This window comes from Rutidosis leptorrhynchoides, chromosome 3 (assembly GCF_046630445.1).
Source record: "Rutidosis leptorrhynchoides isolate AG116_Rl617_1_P2 chromosome 3, CSIRO_AGI_Rlap_v1, whole genome shotgun sequence".
NCBI classification, from domain to species: Eukaryota; Viridiplantae; Streptophyta; class Magnoliopsida; order Asterales; family Asteraceae; genus Rutidosis; species Rutidosis leptorrhynchoides.
The window spans coordinates 27,363,226-27,378,102 of record NC_092335.1 but is presented as its reverse complement, the minus strand read 5'-3'; the positions used below and the strand labels follow the sequence as shown (position 1 = coordinate 27,378,102).

The 14,877-nt window shown below is 38.4% G+C and overlaps 2 protein-coding genes and 1 non-coding gene across 3 annotated transcripts; 1 reads left to right on the top strand and 2 right to left on the bottom strand.

Annotated features, from left to right (window-relative positions):
- Window positions 1–255: 255 nt before the first annotated feature.
- Window positions 256–327, bottom strand: TRNAC-GCA (transfer RNA cysteine (anticodon GCA)). The gene has a single exon. It is a non-coding gene; the product is annotated as a tRNA-Cys (tRNA).
- Window positions 328–2,627: 2,300 nt separating this feature from the next.
- Window positions 2,628–3,539, top strand: LOC139899803 (protein ALP1-like). The gene has a single exon (XM_071882639.1). The coding sequence runs from the start codon at window positions 2,628–2,630 to the stop codon at window positions 3,537–3,539; it is 912 nt and encodes a 303-aa protein (XP_071738740.1).
- A 1,402-nt stretch (window positions 3,540–4,941) lies between these two features.
- LOC139899802 (antimicrobial ginkbilobin-2-like protein) lies at window positions 4,942–5,799 on the bottom strand. The gene has a single exon (XM_071882637.1). It carries the CDS (start codon window positions 5,797–5,799, stop codon window positions 4,942–4,944), a length of 858 nt encoding a protein of 285 aa, XP_071738738.1.
- Between the last annotated feature and the right edge of the window lie 9,078 nt (window positions 5,800–14,877).

The window sequence follows — 14,877 nt, the reverse complement described above, 5'->3', positions numbered from 1 at the left end:
TTTGGGACTTTGGGTGTCCCCATTGAGATCTACTGTTGTCTGGGGGATGATAAAATGAGCTTATAATACACTGTAGAAGTTTTTTGTTATAGATTCTTTTCATATACTTGTACTAAGTTTAGATATAATTGTTTGAATCTTGGAATTTGATTAAGAGTTTAGGATATCTTGTTAACTAAGCAGAAGTAGTATGATTGACGTTACCAAAATGCCATGTTGCAAATGCAAGTCTAATAGATAAAATTATTGTAAAAAAGGGCCCAACCGGGTTCGAACCGGTGACCTCTTGATCTGCAGTCAAATGCTCTACCACTGAGCTATGGACCCCTTTATGTCATTTTTTTTACAACCACGGAATTAATATTAATCTTGTATTATTATTAACTAAATAAATAAAATAATAAATGTCTCAATTAGTGGGATTTTGAAATTAAATTTTTTTTTTTTTTGCAGTTGCTGATTCTTTACACCTTCACCCTAGCTAGTACTCATTTCTATTTAGTTGTTTTCTTACTCTATCCGGCTATTGATCATAGTATCCCTCTGCATATCGTAATAGAGAGTTTATCACTTCACGTGAAAGATAATAATACTCAGGAATATGTTGTCTGTACATTTTATTCAATTTGAAAGATATGTCAAGATGTGTAGTTATTCTGAAGTACGTGAGATGATCTGCGTTTTAAGTAAAGTTGGTTTTTTTTCTTTTTTCAAAATAATTTAATGTGCCAGTCTTTAGCATCATATACTCATGTGAGTCATGTGGCCATCTGCAAGTGCTGTTTTCTGATGTTGGAGACTTGAAACGTTACTCAGTCAATTGTGATAGAAGTGGAAGATCAAAGGTATACTAAAGTTTAGGGTTTCAAAGCGCCTTTGTTGATATATTTTTGTACGGGTCGATACAGGTAGGTCATGCTGACCATATCTACTTCTCGTATGATTTTTTTCAATAATAGTATGTAGTTCCTATATCAACTATCAGATAAATTCTAAGTACCTATTATTCATTTAAAATACAGTTCATGTGTTAAATATATTCTTTCATTTGAGATGATTTATGTCTGTTGGAAAAAGGCCTGATTCAACCATTTGATAAATAAATGGGTAGAAATATAGCCCGAATCAATCATTTCATAAATAAATGGGTAGAAATTGTCATATGTTATTATAGAATAGTTGATCTGACAGGGAACTGCAGTGTTTGTGCTTGTTCGCCAATCAGATGCTGATTTGGAGAAATATCGTCTAGAAGCAATGCATATAAACTAGAAATTGTACTTGACCCATTAATTACAATGGAATTACTCTATGTGAACATGTTTAAAACAGGATTTCTCGTAATTCATCTGTGGAGGCCATTACAAATATTAATAAGCTAACAGATAGTGTACTTAGTTTTGCTCTGTGGGTTGCGAATGATGTTTTACTGAAATATTGGTTGATATGCAAAAGATTTTGTGTTTAATTGTGAGCTATGAAGTCCCTAACCAGAAGATGATTCTTGCTTTTATTCAATTCTTGCAAGTTGCAACACTAAAAAACTCGGTTCAGACGCGTTAGAGAGCATTTGGCCTATGTTGATTTTGATACATCTTTCTTCCGAGATTGACTCAGATACTCTTTAAATTATTTTATTGTTACAACATTAAAGAACTAGTGGTTTGATTTTTTGGGATGTCTTATGTAGTCATTAGTTACATAAATTTGTAAAAATACAAAAATTCTTTTTTATACGCAGTTAACTCTTTTTTGATATCATCAGCCTACGGCCCCCCTATGATGACATTCTAGAGCTATTTTGTTAAATTTAAAGCAAACAAAACTAAATAATTTTTTTTATCAAAAAGGATTGTATATAAAGAATTGGTCATGTTATATACAGAGTATTTTGTAAGACCATTTGTATCGGTAACCAGAGACGCCGTCACTTCCGACGTGGAGGAGAAGAAACGCCGCAAAGGTGCCGTAACAAGGCGGCACTTGATGCCGTCACTTTGGCGTTTGGGGAGAAGAAACGGGAAGGGTAACGGGTGTTGGTGACACATGGCGAGCTCTGGTTCGTCTGTTTCTATTTAGCCGTTATATAAAAAAAAAATTCAGTAATTTTTTTTCCCCGTATATATATATATGTACATTTTTAACACACAAACTTTATCAATCCTACTTCCATTCTTTTATTTTAATCAAATAACATACAAACAAAATAATTTTTTTTTTTTTTTTTTTAAATGGAAGATACTTGCAAGATGCTCGAGTTTCTTGATGATGATTCCGATGATGAAAAAATTGTTAGTTTTATTAATAGTTTAACGGAAGAAGAAGTCGATGGAGAAGCAAGCAGTTCGCGATTCCCTCGAAGCCGGGTTTATATTGCTATGGATTGTGAACATGCTGCTATAAGGTTATATAATGATTATTTTTCGGAGACACCAATGTATCCCGAAACTAAACTTAAGAGACGTTATCGAATGAGTCGTCAATTATTTCTCCGAATTGTGGCAGGTATATCTAATTTTAATAGTACCAATATTCCGAAATATTTTTTGTTTTTTCGGGAACGTCCCGATGCAACAGGTCGTCAAAGTTTGACGATTCTTCAAAAGTGTACAGCGGCCATACGTCAAATGGCGTATGGAACTACACCCGATTTGTTTGACGAATACATAAAAATAGGTGAGAAAACTGCCGCTTTATGTTTAGATTATTTCTGCAAATGCGTATTTCATTTGTTTGCTAGAGAATATTTGCGAAAACCCACTGCCCAAGATATCGCTAGACTTTATAATTTTCACGAACAAAAACATAGTTTACCGGGTATGCTTGGTAGTATAGATTGTATGCATTGGGAGTGGAAGAATTGTCATCTTGGTTGGCAAGGGCAATACACAAGAGGTGATCAAAAAGGGCCTTCTGTAATGCTTGCAGTCGCCTCACAAGATTTGTGGATATGGCATGCATTCTCTGGTATGGCAGGTGCGAACAATGATATTAACGTTCTAAATGCATCACCAATTTTCAACACTATAAAAAATGGAACGGCTCCACCTTCACCATTTGATGTCAACGGACATCACTACGAAAGAGGGTATTACCTAGGCGATGGTATATACCCAGATTGGGCCATGTTGGTAAAAGCGCCTCATAATCCAATTGACGAACCACGTAAAAAATTTAAACGTTTTCAAGAAAGTGCGAGGAAAGATATTGAGCGTGCATTTGGAGTATTACAGGGTAGATTTGCAATGTTAAAGACTCCGGCGAGATCTAAAGACTTCAACAAAATTAGAAGACATATGTATGCTTGTATTGTATTACATAACATGATTCAAGAAAATAACGGTTATGCTATTGGAAGGAGAGAAGAAAGAATGATAGAAAGGAACCCACCACGAAGGTTGCAACGAGATTTGCGGGATCGAGATGCAAGGGTTAAGGAAATAAGAGACAAGCAAGTTCACCAACAGTTAGAGGCAGATTTAACCGAGCACGTTTGGAACTTATCACCTTACTTTCGGTCCGCTAATAATAATGAGTAATTTGTTATGTATTTTATAGTTTCGTTATGGAATTTTAAAATTATGTAATTTCAATTAATGTAATTCATGTTTAGTTGTAATGATAGATTAGTATTCCATAAAATATAGCCGTTTATTATAATAATTCCTAAAACGATTACAATATTTCTTTATAAATAGAAAATAAACTTAGTTCCTAAAAACGATTACATTATTCCAAACGGCTATTTCAACAAACACATTCATCAATCTTCGAATTCACGTGGATCTTGTTGCTGAAACCCTGGAGATTCAGGAGCAGCTTCATTTTCACTTGCAGAAATGGCGTAGCTTTCATCGATCCATTCGGTGTAAATGTTAATTGGTTGGTTACGTAACAAGGCTCGCCCAATCGCACCAAACCAATCGTGATCTTCTTCTAGTAGCGAGGCACGAGAGTTGGGTTTTTTGAAAAACCAGATTTGTTTAGTGGGGTAGATTATGTCTCGCTGTAGCAACTCAAGCAAACACATATAACTTGGACATTTACGAACATCCATGTAATAATCTCGTGTTTCACACTCGGTATAATTCATCATTTCGCTATCAAATTCACCTCCGTAGTGAACTTTAACAACAACATTCAACTGACTCATTTCGAAGTGTGTGTGTTTATGGTTTGAGAGTTTTAGAAGAGATGAAGTGTGTGTTTATGATTTGAGAAGAGTGGTTGTATATATAGGGGTAAAAACTAGCCGGTTTAAAAAAAAAAAAAAAAAAACGGTTATAAATATAGCCGTTAGAATTTTAAAATATTTTTAAAAAATAAATATAATCATATAATAATATAAATAAAATTAAATAAAACAGAAAAAAGAAAAATAAAATGCCACATCAGCATTCCACTAAAAGTAACACCAGAAAAGTAACACCACCACTACTCCACTCAGAAAAGTAACACGTCCTACTCAGCAAAAAAGTGCAAAAAAGCAAGTGACACCAAAAGTGACACCACTCAACATTACGCATGGTCTAAGAATGAAAGTGATTTTTTAACTTAATTGGTCATGTTATAGAGTTTGTGAAGATGAAAAATCGGTGACGCTATTTATTAAATTTATTACTTTTATATATATATATATATATATATATATATATATATATATATATATATATATATATATATATATATATATATATATATATAATTTGAAAGAAAAAAATCAAGTTAATTCATGTTTTACACAAGTTCTTCTTAATTTAAATAAAATATTATCCATAAATTGAAAATTTATGAAAAAAAAAAACTTGAAAAAACATATTCATTTTGCATAAATTAGGATTCAATAACCTATTTCAAAACATATTTTACAAGAAAAATATCAAAATAATGAGATCCAAGTGTTTGTCATATAATAAGCTTACATGTACAGTAACATCATATTCACTTTTGTCTTGTTAGTGGTGGGAATAATCCTATCCTTTCATGATCGTACCTTATAATACAATTCATAGATAACAACGTGTAATTCTTATTAAATTTTTTTTTATTTATTCCCTCTCTTTCGACCCTTAATTTTGCCTCGTTTAGACATTTGGTACAGTCCTCCCTACTAATATCAGGAGTACATTGAACTGACATGTACAACTTAGTTGATGTTGACCCATAAGTTGAATTTCCTATTGCAAAATTACGATGATGATCTTCTAATTTTTTTTTATTATCTCCAATTGCTTCATCCAATAACTTGTTAAACAAATCTGAAAACCCCTTGTTTAATTCTGCAACGTTGGCATCACCTCTATCCCATTGGAAGAAGCCCCAATCCCGACCCCAATCTTCGTACTTTCCTCTCATATCATAATCAGCGTATCGCACCATGCAATAACTAAAGTAGGAATTAAACACCCAAATTACAGCTCTTTTATTTTTAGGACAAGCGTTTCTAACATGGTTGACTGATTTCTCGATACAATCTGAACAATCGTCCTCCCTTAAATGAGGTGGGCAAAGGAGCAAGACTTGAACACTAGTTATTGGGCCGTCTGGAACAACTACAAAACCCGTGTACGGGCGGTTACGAACAACGATATCGACAAGACTATGTAGCATCATATTTCGAACATTAACCGTGGTGTCGTTTTCGAAATCACCAGTTTTTCCGCATCCTGTCCTAACCTGCTTAGGGTTGAGTGGTAGTTGGTTGAATGGTGGTTGAGCTATGATAACGTTATTATCCCCATGGATGATTATTTGAACAAGAAGCACAACAAAAATACTACTAACACTCTTTTTTTTCATTTCGTTAATTCAAACTTATAATATCTCATAGCTTGTATTCTTATTTATAACCTAACATTGTGAATTTTAACACCTAACTTGGTTAATGTTACTAAAAAAACGTGTCATAAACTAGAGTTTGAGTTTGATATAATACTAAAAGTAGGCAAAAATATGTTAAACCAATTTTAATGGTTATTGTGACGTGGAGGCAAAACTGATTTTTGAGTGTGATGTGGCAGTGTTACGGAATGAAGGTAAATAGTTGTGAGTGTTAAATTTGAGTGAGATGTTTTTTTGGGTAATATGGTGCAATATGAATGAAAGTTTTTGGGGGGACGTGATACAAATCGAACCCGGAATAAACTAAGCCGGTAAAATCCGGTTCAAAACCGAAAAAACCCGATTCCGAAAAGAAAAAAAAAAAAAAAAAAAAAACGTAAAGCAATCCCGAAAACCCGGTGGTTGTGTACCTCTACACAAAACCCTTCAAATAATATTTCACTTCTACTTGTACAACTTACGAATTCTCGTAGGGTGCTCTGATAATTATTCTTGACTTAACAACCTCCAAACATGTCACACCTCAAAACCATGACTTAAAAGTCAAGTGCCATATCTCATCTTGTAAAGGAATTTACACAAATCCTCGGGTTAAAAACAGCATGCCTTCGACTTACTAATGTGGAGATATTAATAAACTTTTGTTAGCAGATAGAAACATTAAATTAATATAAAAAGGTATCAAGACAAGAAGATACAGAAGAAGACAAAAGGTACCTAAAGACAATGCCTTATTTGATACTTGAAATGAATGTGTACAAGTTGACATACGTTTGTTGGATGTCTTGCATATGGCTCATTCATTTCTACAACACTCTCTTTTTTAAACAAAGTAACTCGGACCATACTCTCTTTTTTAAACAAAAAGTAAATTTAATCACATGTTTAATCATTTATGGTGCTACCGGCTATGGTGCTATGGTGCTATGGTGCTACCGGCGTAAAACACATATATAACAACGCGTAAAACACCCAAGGTTAACCATAACGCTATGGTGCTACCGGCTCGTGGTTCACACCATACGCATTTGAGTCATACTCTTTTATAGTGCTACCGGCTCGTGGTTCACACTTTGTTTTATAGTGCTACCGGCTCGTGGTTCACACTCGATGCTACCGGCTCGTGGTTCACATCTTAGTTTATAGTGCTACCGGCTCGTGGTTCACACTCGATGTTACCGGCTCGTGGTTCACATCTTATCGCACACATGTTATGGCACTACCGGCTCGATGGTTCATACCATAACACCCAAAAATAAATACGCCATATACACGTACGTATAAATACTCCACTCACAATATTAACCCTTCGCCATTGGGGTTATATAATCCACATCGCACGCCCATGTGATAACGTACACACAAAGTGTGCACCTCGTCAAAGGTGGTCAACCAAGACGCACAACCGTGCCAATTGGACCTATACACAAGTCCATCAATCCACCTATATGTGAAGTGAGCTCTATAACCGAGAACCACTTCACCCGACCCGCACCCATCCTACACATACATATGCACATAGGATATTAACACTCACATTGTCGCCTTGCTGAATGCTTCCAAGTAATCCGTGACTCGTCAATGGAAAATACCTATTCCATTATCACAAATACCACAACATAATTAGGGTGGATTTACAAACCTACCCAATTTACACTTAGTGCAATTTCGACCCAATTGCACTTTCAAGCACAAACCGAGCCCAAACTAACCAATATTCACTAACAAGAGTGAAAATGGTCCTAACACACCAATTAAACCCGATCACAAGTGTTAAACAAGTGTCATACCCATTTTGACACCGAAACCCTAATTTTGACTCATTTTAAAATTAGTTAACCAAACACACCCAAAAGTGTTCCAACACTTCCAATATCACTAAACCTAGTGATTAAACTCATTATCAAACCCTAATCAAGGCTAAATCGTCAACCGACCCAAAACCCGCCAAGTGACAAGAATAACAAGTCACCATAAACCTACTTCATCATCTAGAAGGGTTTTACAACAAACTAGCTCAAAACCCTAACTTGAATATCAAATCTAACAATTGAAATTCGGAGTTTGAGCTTACCAATACTACCACAACGTAGCTAGGAGCGAGATGAACAACTTTAGAACCCGAGCTTTAGCGAGAATCCGACTCCTTCTTCTCCAAATCCACCTCTCTCTCTCTCTAAAACCCTTACTCTCTCTCTCTAGATGAGGTTGAGAGTGTTTGTGTGGGTGTAAAGTGATCCAAAAATGATCAAGGGATCAGCCTTGAAGGCTCCAAACCGGCACCAAAGTGAAATTACCATTTTACCCATTTATAACAAATTAAAACAGCTGGCTCGACAGACAGTTTGGACGGCGTCCTAAACCTTGGACGGCGTCCCACCTTTTGTTGTTGGACGGCGTCCCCCTATCTGGACGGCGTCCCGATCTACTACAAAATCAGAAACAGAAACAGGGTGTTACAACTCTCCCCCACTTAGAATCGATCACGTCCTCGTGATCCTCGTCACTTAACCAAACGGACCACACCCTACGGTCCTCAAACATAAGTCCCAATCCGACTTTCCTAGGCAACTCTTCCCATTGGATCACCTTTAACAACTAAAATCGTCACCCGCGATTTATCAAAACCACATCCGAGCACTAATACCTGCTCAAGTCCCCATATCGGGAAAAACTCAACCAATCTCGTACCGAGATATAAATTCCTTAGCGTACCTTTACCAAGGACAACGCTAAAAGCGACCAAGTCTCAACCTAAAGTCAACAATCCGAACGTTGAAAATCGAACCACATGAATCCTTACGGATTACACTTACCGCTAAACATCCTTTGTAGTGCGCAATACAACCAATACACCACTATCCTAACATCATAAGCAACGTCAAAAACCAAAAGCGCCCAAAACGACTATGGCAACGCTAATCCTAAGGTGCACAAAAATCGACTATTGTTACACCCGTAACAACATGTGAGCGAAACACGGCTATCGCCTCACTAATCCCACGACACGGTCCCCACGATCCCACCATCGGCGTATAAAACCATCGTTAGTTCACACAACGTGGTCCTTACGACCCCACCATTGGCGTATAAAACAACCAATAGATCACACATCCAACAACATGAAGGCTGGCAGAAAACTACACGCGACCCACTTCCCAAATCTCAATACCAGATGAAGTCAGCGGACCCCGTCAACAGTCATGCTTCACCGATATAACACTACACCCATGATGAAGTCACACCACTACGTTCTTTCAGAACCGCTCTGTGGGCTTCGAACTAGTCATTAATGGTCGGCTTCATCGGTACCCTTTCGGACCTCGAAGGTCATGCTTCACCAATCAATGATCTCATGATGAAGTCAGAGGACCCCGAAGGTCATGCTCCACCAATCCACGATCCCTTTTGGCCTCGAACAACGAGTAGCGTAACATCGCGCTCTGCTACGCCATAGTGAATCCTAACGGATACCACTAACCATTCACACAATCGAGCAAGAATCACCTATATCAAACATAGGTACAAAACAATAATTCTCTAAAAGAGGATCCGACACACACATCCCTTAACCGAGGGATTTCACCTTAACCGAGGGATTTCACCTTGCTCGCCAAACACGTCCATTATCTCTCAACGAGATTTACCACATTACCACCTCGGCGATAATTTAAATCCAAACCATAAGTACAATTTAACCGAAATTGTACCCTACCACGAATCGACCAAAACTAGGTCCCAACACAAGTTTCGGATCTACCATAAGCATTATCCGAATTTTCACCCTAAGGCCTCCTCGTGCGGGAGTGTAACTCCCCTACTTGGAACTACGTTCCATATCCACAACTCGTACTACCGTATAGTGCTACCAAAGGTAGACTTTACCAACAATTGGGCTCACACGACCCATCACCACATCTTGCTCCAACCTTGAGCATACGAAGGATTTTAACCTATCCTTAAACACTTCAAACGAAAAGTGTACCACAAATTACACAAACTATACCCTCGCAATCATCCAATTGCTTTATTTTGTCAAATTTCACCTAGTCACTCATGTACTTAAGGGTTTCACTTCGGTACCCTAAGTACAATGTAACCATAACACAATCGGAGTCGAACACCACGCTAGTAGGTATAAAAGAGGCACCTAATGTCGCGTCACGTAGACTCCTTTACCAACATACATCGAGATTCAAAAAAAACTCGATTTCTCGGGTTTCATCCCACCCGTCGAACCTCATGGTTCATCAACTTCAACACAAAAGCGAACACGCGCTTAACAACCGACACCAAAACCCATTTCCATGGCTTGGTAGAAACATTTCCTAAATACTAAGGAATGCTTGGTCGCACCAACTCTTACGCCCTTCGCCCAACAATCAAAACGTCACCATAGGGTACTTCCATTAGGAATGTCACCCATGACGATAACATGCACAACACGATGTATTTAACATACTCCAACTCAACGGCACATAATAAATAATCAAAGGACATATTTATAAGAAAGAAACGCACCTTAACGTCTCTTTGCCGCCCCGTCCCCGCTAACTCGGGACATTCTGACTTACGATGTCCTTCTTCTTGGCAATTGAAACATACCGTGCCATCACCCTTTGGCACCGGACATTCCCAAGACTTGTGACCCCTAATGCCACAATTGTAACACGTAGACGCACTAGAATCCGATATACCCGTCCGTGTACCACCCGTGCTCACGCTCGGACCCTTAGTCCTCTTACTTGGAGTACCATAAGAGACAACCTTTCTCTCCCTTGAAGGTTCACCAACCTTCGATCGCGAATAGGACTCGAAACCTCTAGCCGCGGCGAATAACTCCGCAAATGATTTCGCCTGAACTCTGCTAATCTCACTTTTCAAGTCATCATTCAAGGTTCGATAGAAATCTTGCATCAACAAATGATCATTCTCCAAATACTCCGGGCAAAAACGAGCCTTCGCCATAAAGGTCGTCTTGAGAGTATTTAAATCCATAGAACCTTGTTGCAAATTTTGCAACTCATTACGCATTTCCGACAAATCGGCTGAAGTTCTGAACTCCTCGAAGAATTCTTTCTTAAACTCGTCCCACGATAACGCCATAAACGTTTCACCACCGACAAGTTCAATCTTACCATCCAACCAATCATTCGCCCTACCCCGCAACAAACTAGTAGCGAGTCCCGTCTTCTTCTCGGGAGGGCATTCAATAGTGCGAAAACACCCTTCGACATCCGAGATCCAAGTTGTGCTCACTAAAGGATCCGGTTTCCCGTCATACATCGGGGGTTTAGTCCTCATGAAGTTCTTAAGACATCGTTCCATTTCACCACTACCTTGAAGTTTGGAATACTTCCTATCCATTTCTTCTCGAAACGCATTCATTTGCTCCGCAACGGCGGCCGCAACTCTAGCGTTAAACTCCGCATCGTTCGTCTCGATCCCACTTCCCGTCGCCATTCTAAGGAATGCAATGCGAATTAGATCAAGAACGTATAAAACACACACTCCCCTCCGGTCCATCTTGCTACACACTCGTCGTACATCACTTGTTAGCCACGATTTGCACCCGTAATAAGGTTTGCAAGTCCTTATTATGCACACACGCCGTATCCACTCGTTAGTACAACAACCGCCTCGCTCGATGATAAAATCAAACACAAACAAAATTCTACGCGATATAAGCACACGCAAGAATTATTATCACAACACAATAACATATTAATAATATCCGCATTACTAATATAAACGTTAGAACACCTACAACAAGGCACTAACTATAACCCATTTCGACCCGTACTCTTACAAGTCCCGCAACAATTAAGCACACACAAAAGTCTAAGTCTAGGCATCTATCTCAAGTCACCTAAATCCCTTAGACCATGCTCTGATACCATTTGTAACAACCCAACCCGTTAACCATCTGAAAACGTGCCAATTTTTTTTTCCCGAGACAGCCCTTCTGGACGGCGTCCAAAAGCTTGGACAGCGTCCAGCCCTTAAGACCTGGACGACGTCCAGCAGATCTGTTTTGCTTAACGATTTCACACGGGCGAAAAACCCGCTTCCCGACACTTTTAAACCAAGACACTTTCACAATATGTTATAATAATTAAAACTAAGAGTTTTCCACAATAAAACCGAGTTTTACAACAACGGGCCCACATGGACCCAAATTACCACAAAGTGACCATTTCGACCCACTTAGTTAAATTCAAAACATAGACCGAGCATGGGATTGGGGATACGCTACCAATCCTAATCAAATCCAAAAGCAAGTCTTCTAAAGCAAACTACGCAAGTCCACTAGTTCCCACGCTTACCCGAGCCACCTCATCCATGCAATCTATAAAAATGTAAACAACGAGAGGGTAAGCTAACGCTTAGTGAGTGAGAATATACTACATACATATATATGCATAAAATGGACACGCCACAACAATAATCAAATAGACAATACCGGAGCATCCAAGTATAAGGCAAGCGAAACCTAACATACCGTACGTTCACTAAGCACAAGCTAACAACACCAACAATATAGTAAGTTCGCAAACAACGTTGTGAACAATGTCAATAAGCTACAACCAGAAGGTTAGCTACATCACGACAATACAACATTATATATATATATATATATATATATATATATATATATATATATATATATATATATATAACAACGCGTAAAACACCCAAGGTTAACCATAACGCTATGGTACTACCGGCTCGTGGTTCACACCATACGCATTTGAGTCATACTCTTTTATAGTGCTACCGGCTCGTGGTTCACACTCGATGCTACCCCCCTCGTGGTTCACATCTTAGTTTATAGTGCTACCGGCTCGTGGTTCACAGTCGATGTTACCGGCTCGTGGTTCACATCTTATCGCACACATGTTATGGCACTACTGGCTCGATGGTTCATACCATAACACCCAAAAATAAATACGCCATATACACGTACGTATAAATACTCCACTCACAATATTAACCCTTCGCCATTGGGGTTATATAATCCACATCACACGCCCATGTGATAACGTACACACAAAGTGTGCACCTCGTCAAAGGTGGTCAACCAAGACGCACAACCGTGCCAATTGGACCTATACACAAGTCCATCAATCCACCTATATGTGAAGTGAGCTCTATAACCGAGAACCACTTCACCCGACCCGCACCCATCCTACACATACATATGCACATAGGATATTAACACTCACCTTGTCGCCTTGCTGAATGCTTCCAAGTAATCCGCGACTCGTCAATGGAAAATACCTATTCCATTATCACAAATACCACAACATAATTAGGGTGGATTTACAAACCAACCCAATTTACACTTATTGCAATTTCGACCCAATTGCACTTCCAAGCACAAACCGCGCCCAAACTAACCAATATTCACTAACACGAGTGAAAATGGTCCTAACACACCAATTAAACTCGATCATAAGTGTTAAACAAGTGTCATACCCATTTTGACACCGAAACCCTAATTTTGACCCATTTCAAAATTAGTTAACCAAACACACCCAAAAGTGTTCCAACACTTTCAATATCACTAAACCTAGTGATTAAACTCATTATCAAACCCTAATCAAGGCCAAATCGTCAACCGACCCAAAACCCGCCAAGTGACAAGAATAACAAGTCACCATAAACCTACTTCATCATCTAGAAGGGTTTTACAACAAACTAGCTCAAAACCCTAACTTGAATATCAAATCTAACAATTGAAATTTGGAGTTTGAGCTTACCAATACTATCACAACGTAGCTAGGAGCGAGATGAACAACTTTAGAACCCGAGCTTTAGCGAGAATCCGACTCCTTCTTCTCCAAATCCACCTCTCTCTCTCTAAAACCCTTACTCTCTCTCTAGATGAGGTTGAGAGTGTTTGTGTGGGTGTAAAGTGATCCAAAAATGATCAAGGGATCAGCCTTGAAGGCTCCAAACCGGCACCCAAGTGAAATTACCATTTTACCCATTTATAACAAATTAAAACAGCTGGCTCGACAGACAGTTTGGACGGCGTCCTAAACCTTGGACGGCGTCCCACCTTTTGTTGTTGGACGACGTCCCCCTATCTGGACGGCGTCCCGATCTACTACAAAATCAGAAACAGAAACAGGGTGTTACATGATGCAAGCTGGCTTGGAGAAAAAGGAGATAGAAAGTCAACATCCGGCTTCTTTTCAATAGTCGGAGGAAACTTAGTAGCATGGAGAAGCAAGAAACAAAAGGTTGTTGCTTTATCAAGTGTTGAATCAGAGTTTAGAGGCATAACAAAAGGAGTGGTTGAAGCTTTATGGATTCGAAAACTTTTAACAGACATTGGCTTTCCCCCAAAAGAAGCAATTCAGATCTTATGTGATAACGAAGCTGCCATTGCTATCTCAGAAAATCCAGTACAACACGACAGGACTAAGCATATTGAAATCGACAGACACTTCATTAGAGAAAAGTTAGATGCTGAAATTATATCTATCCCATCAATCAGACCAGATGATCAACTCGCAGATATTCTCACCAAATCTGTCAACGGAAGATTCTTCAGCGACGTTCTTGGCAAGTTGAATATTGGAAACCCCACTATTCAACTTGAGGGGAGTGTTAAAAGAGTCAACAAAAAGGTCAACTTACCATTTTAGGTAATTTGACTTTGGAATCAGAAGTGGTCCACTTCATCATTTCCCTAAAGAGATGATCACAAGACTGCATAAAATCAAGTATCCAACGGATTGGTGCAGGCTACACAACAGCATATTACCATATTTACCAAGGAGGTTCCAAAAGTAACTTGAAGCCATTCCTTGTAATAGAATTAGCTGTTAGAACATAATGTGTATAAAAGAACTCCTCATTTGATATAGTAAACACAATACAATTGTATCAAATACTCATATATTTAATACAAGATCATATTTACATTCAAACACTCACCCCTGATCAAACTATTCCCTGTGTTGAACCAAAAAACAAGTTCCCAACATTAATTAAAAAGACAATAATAAGAAAATTAAGCAAATA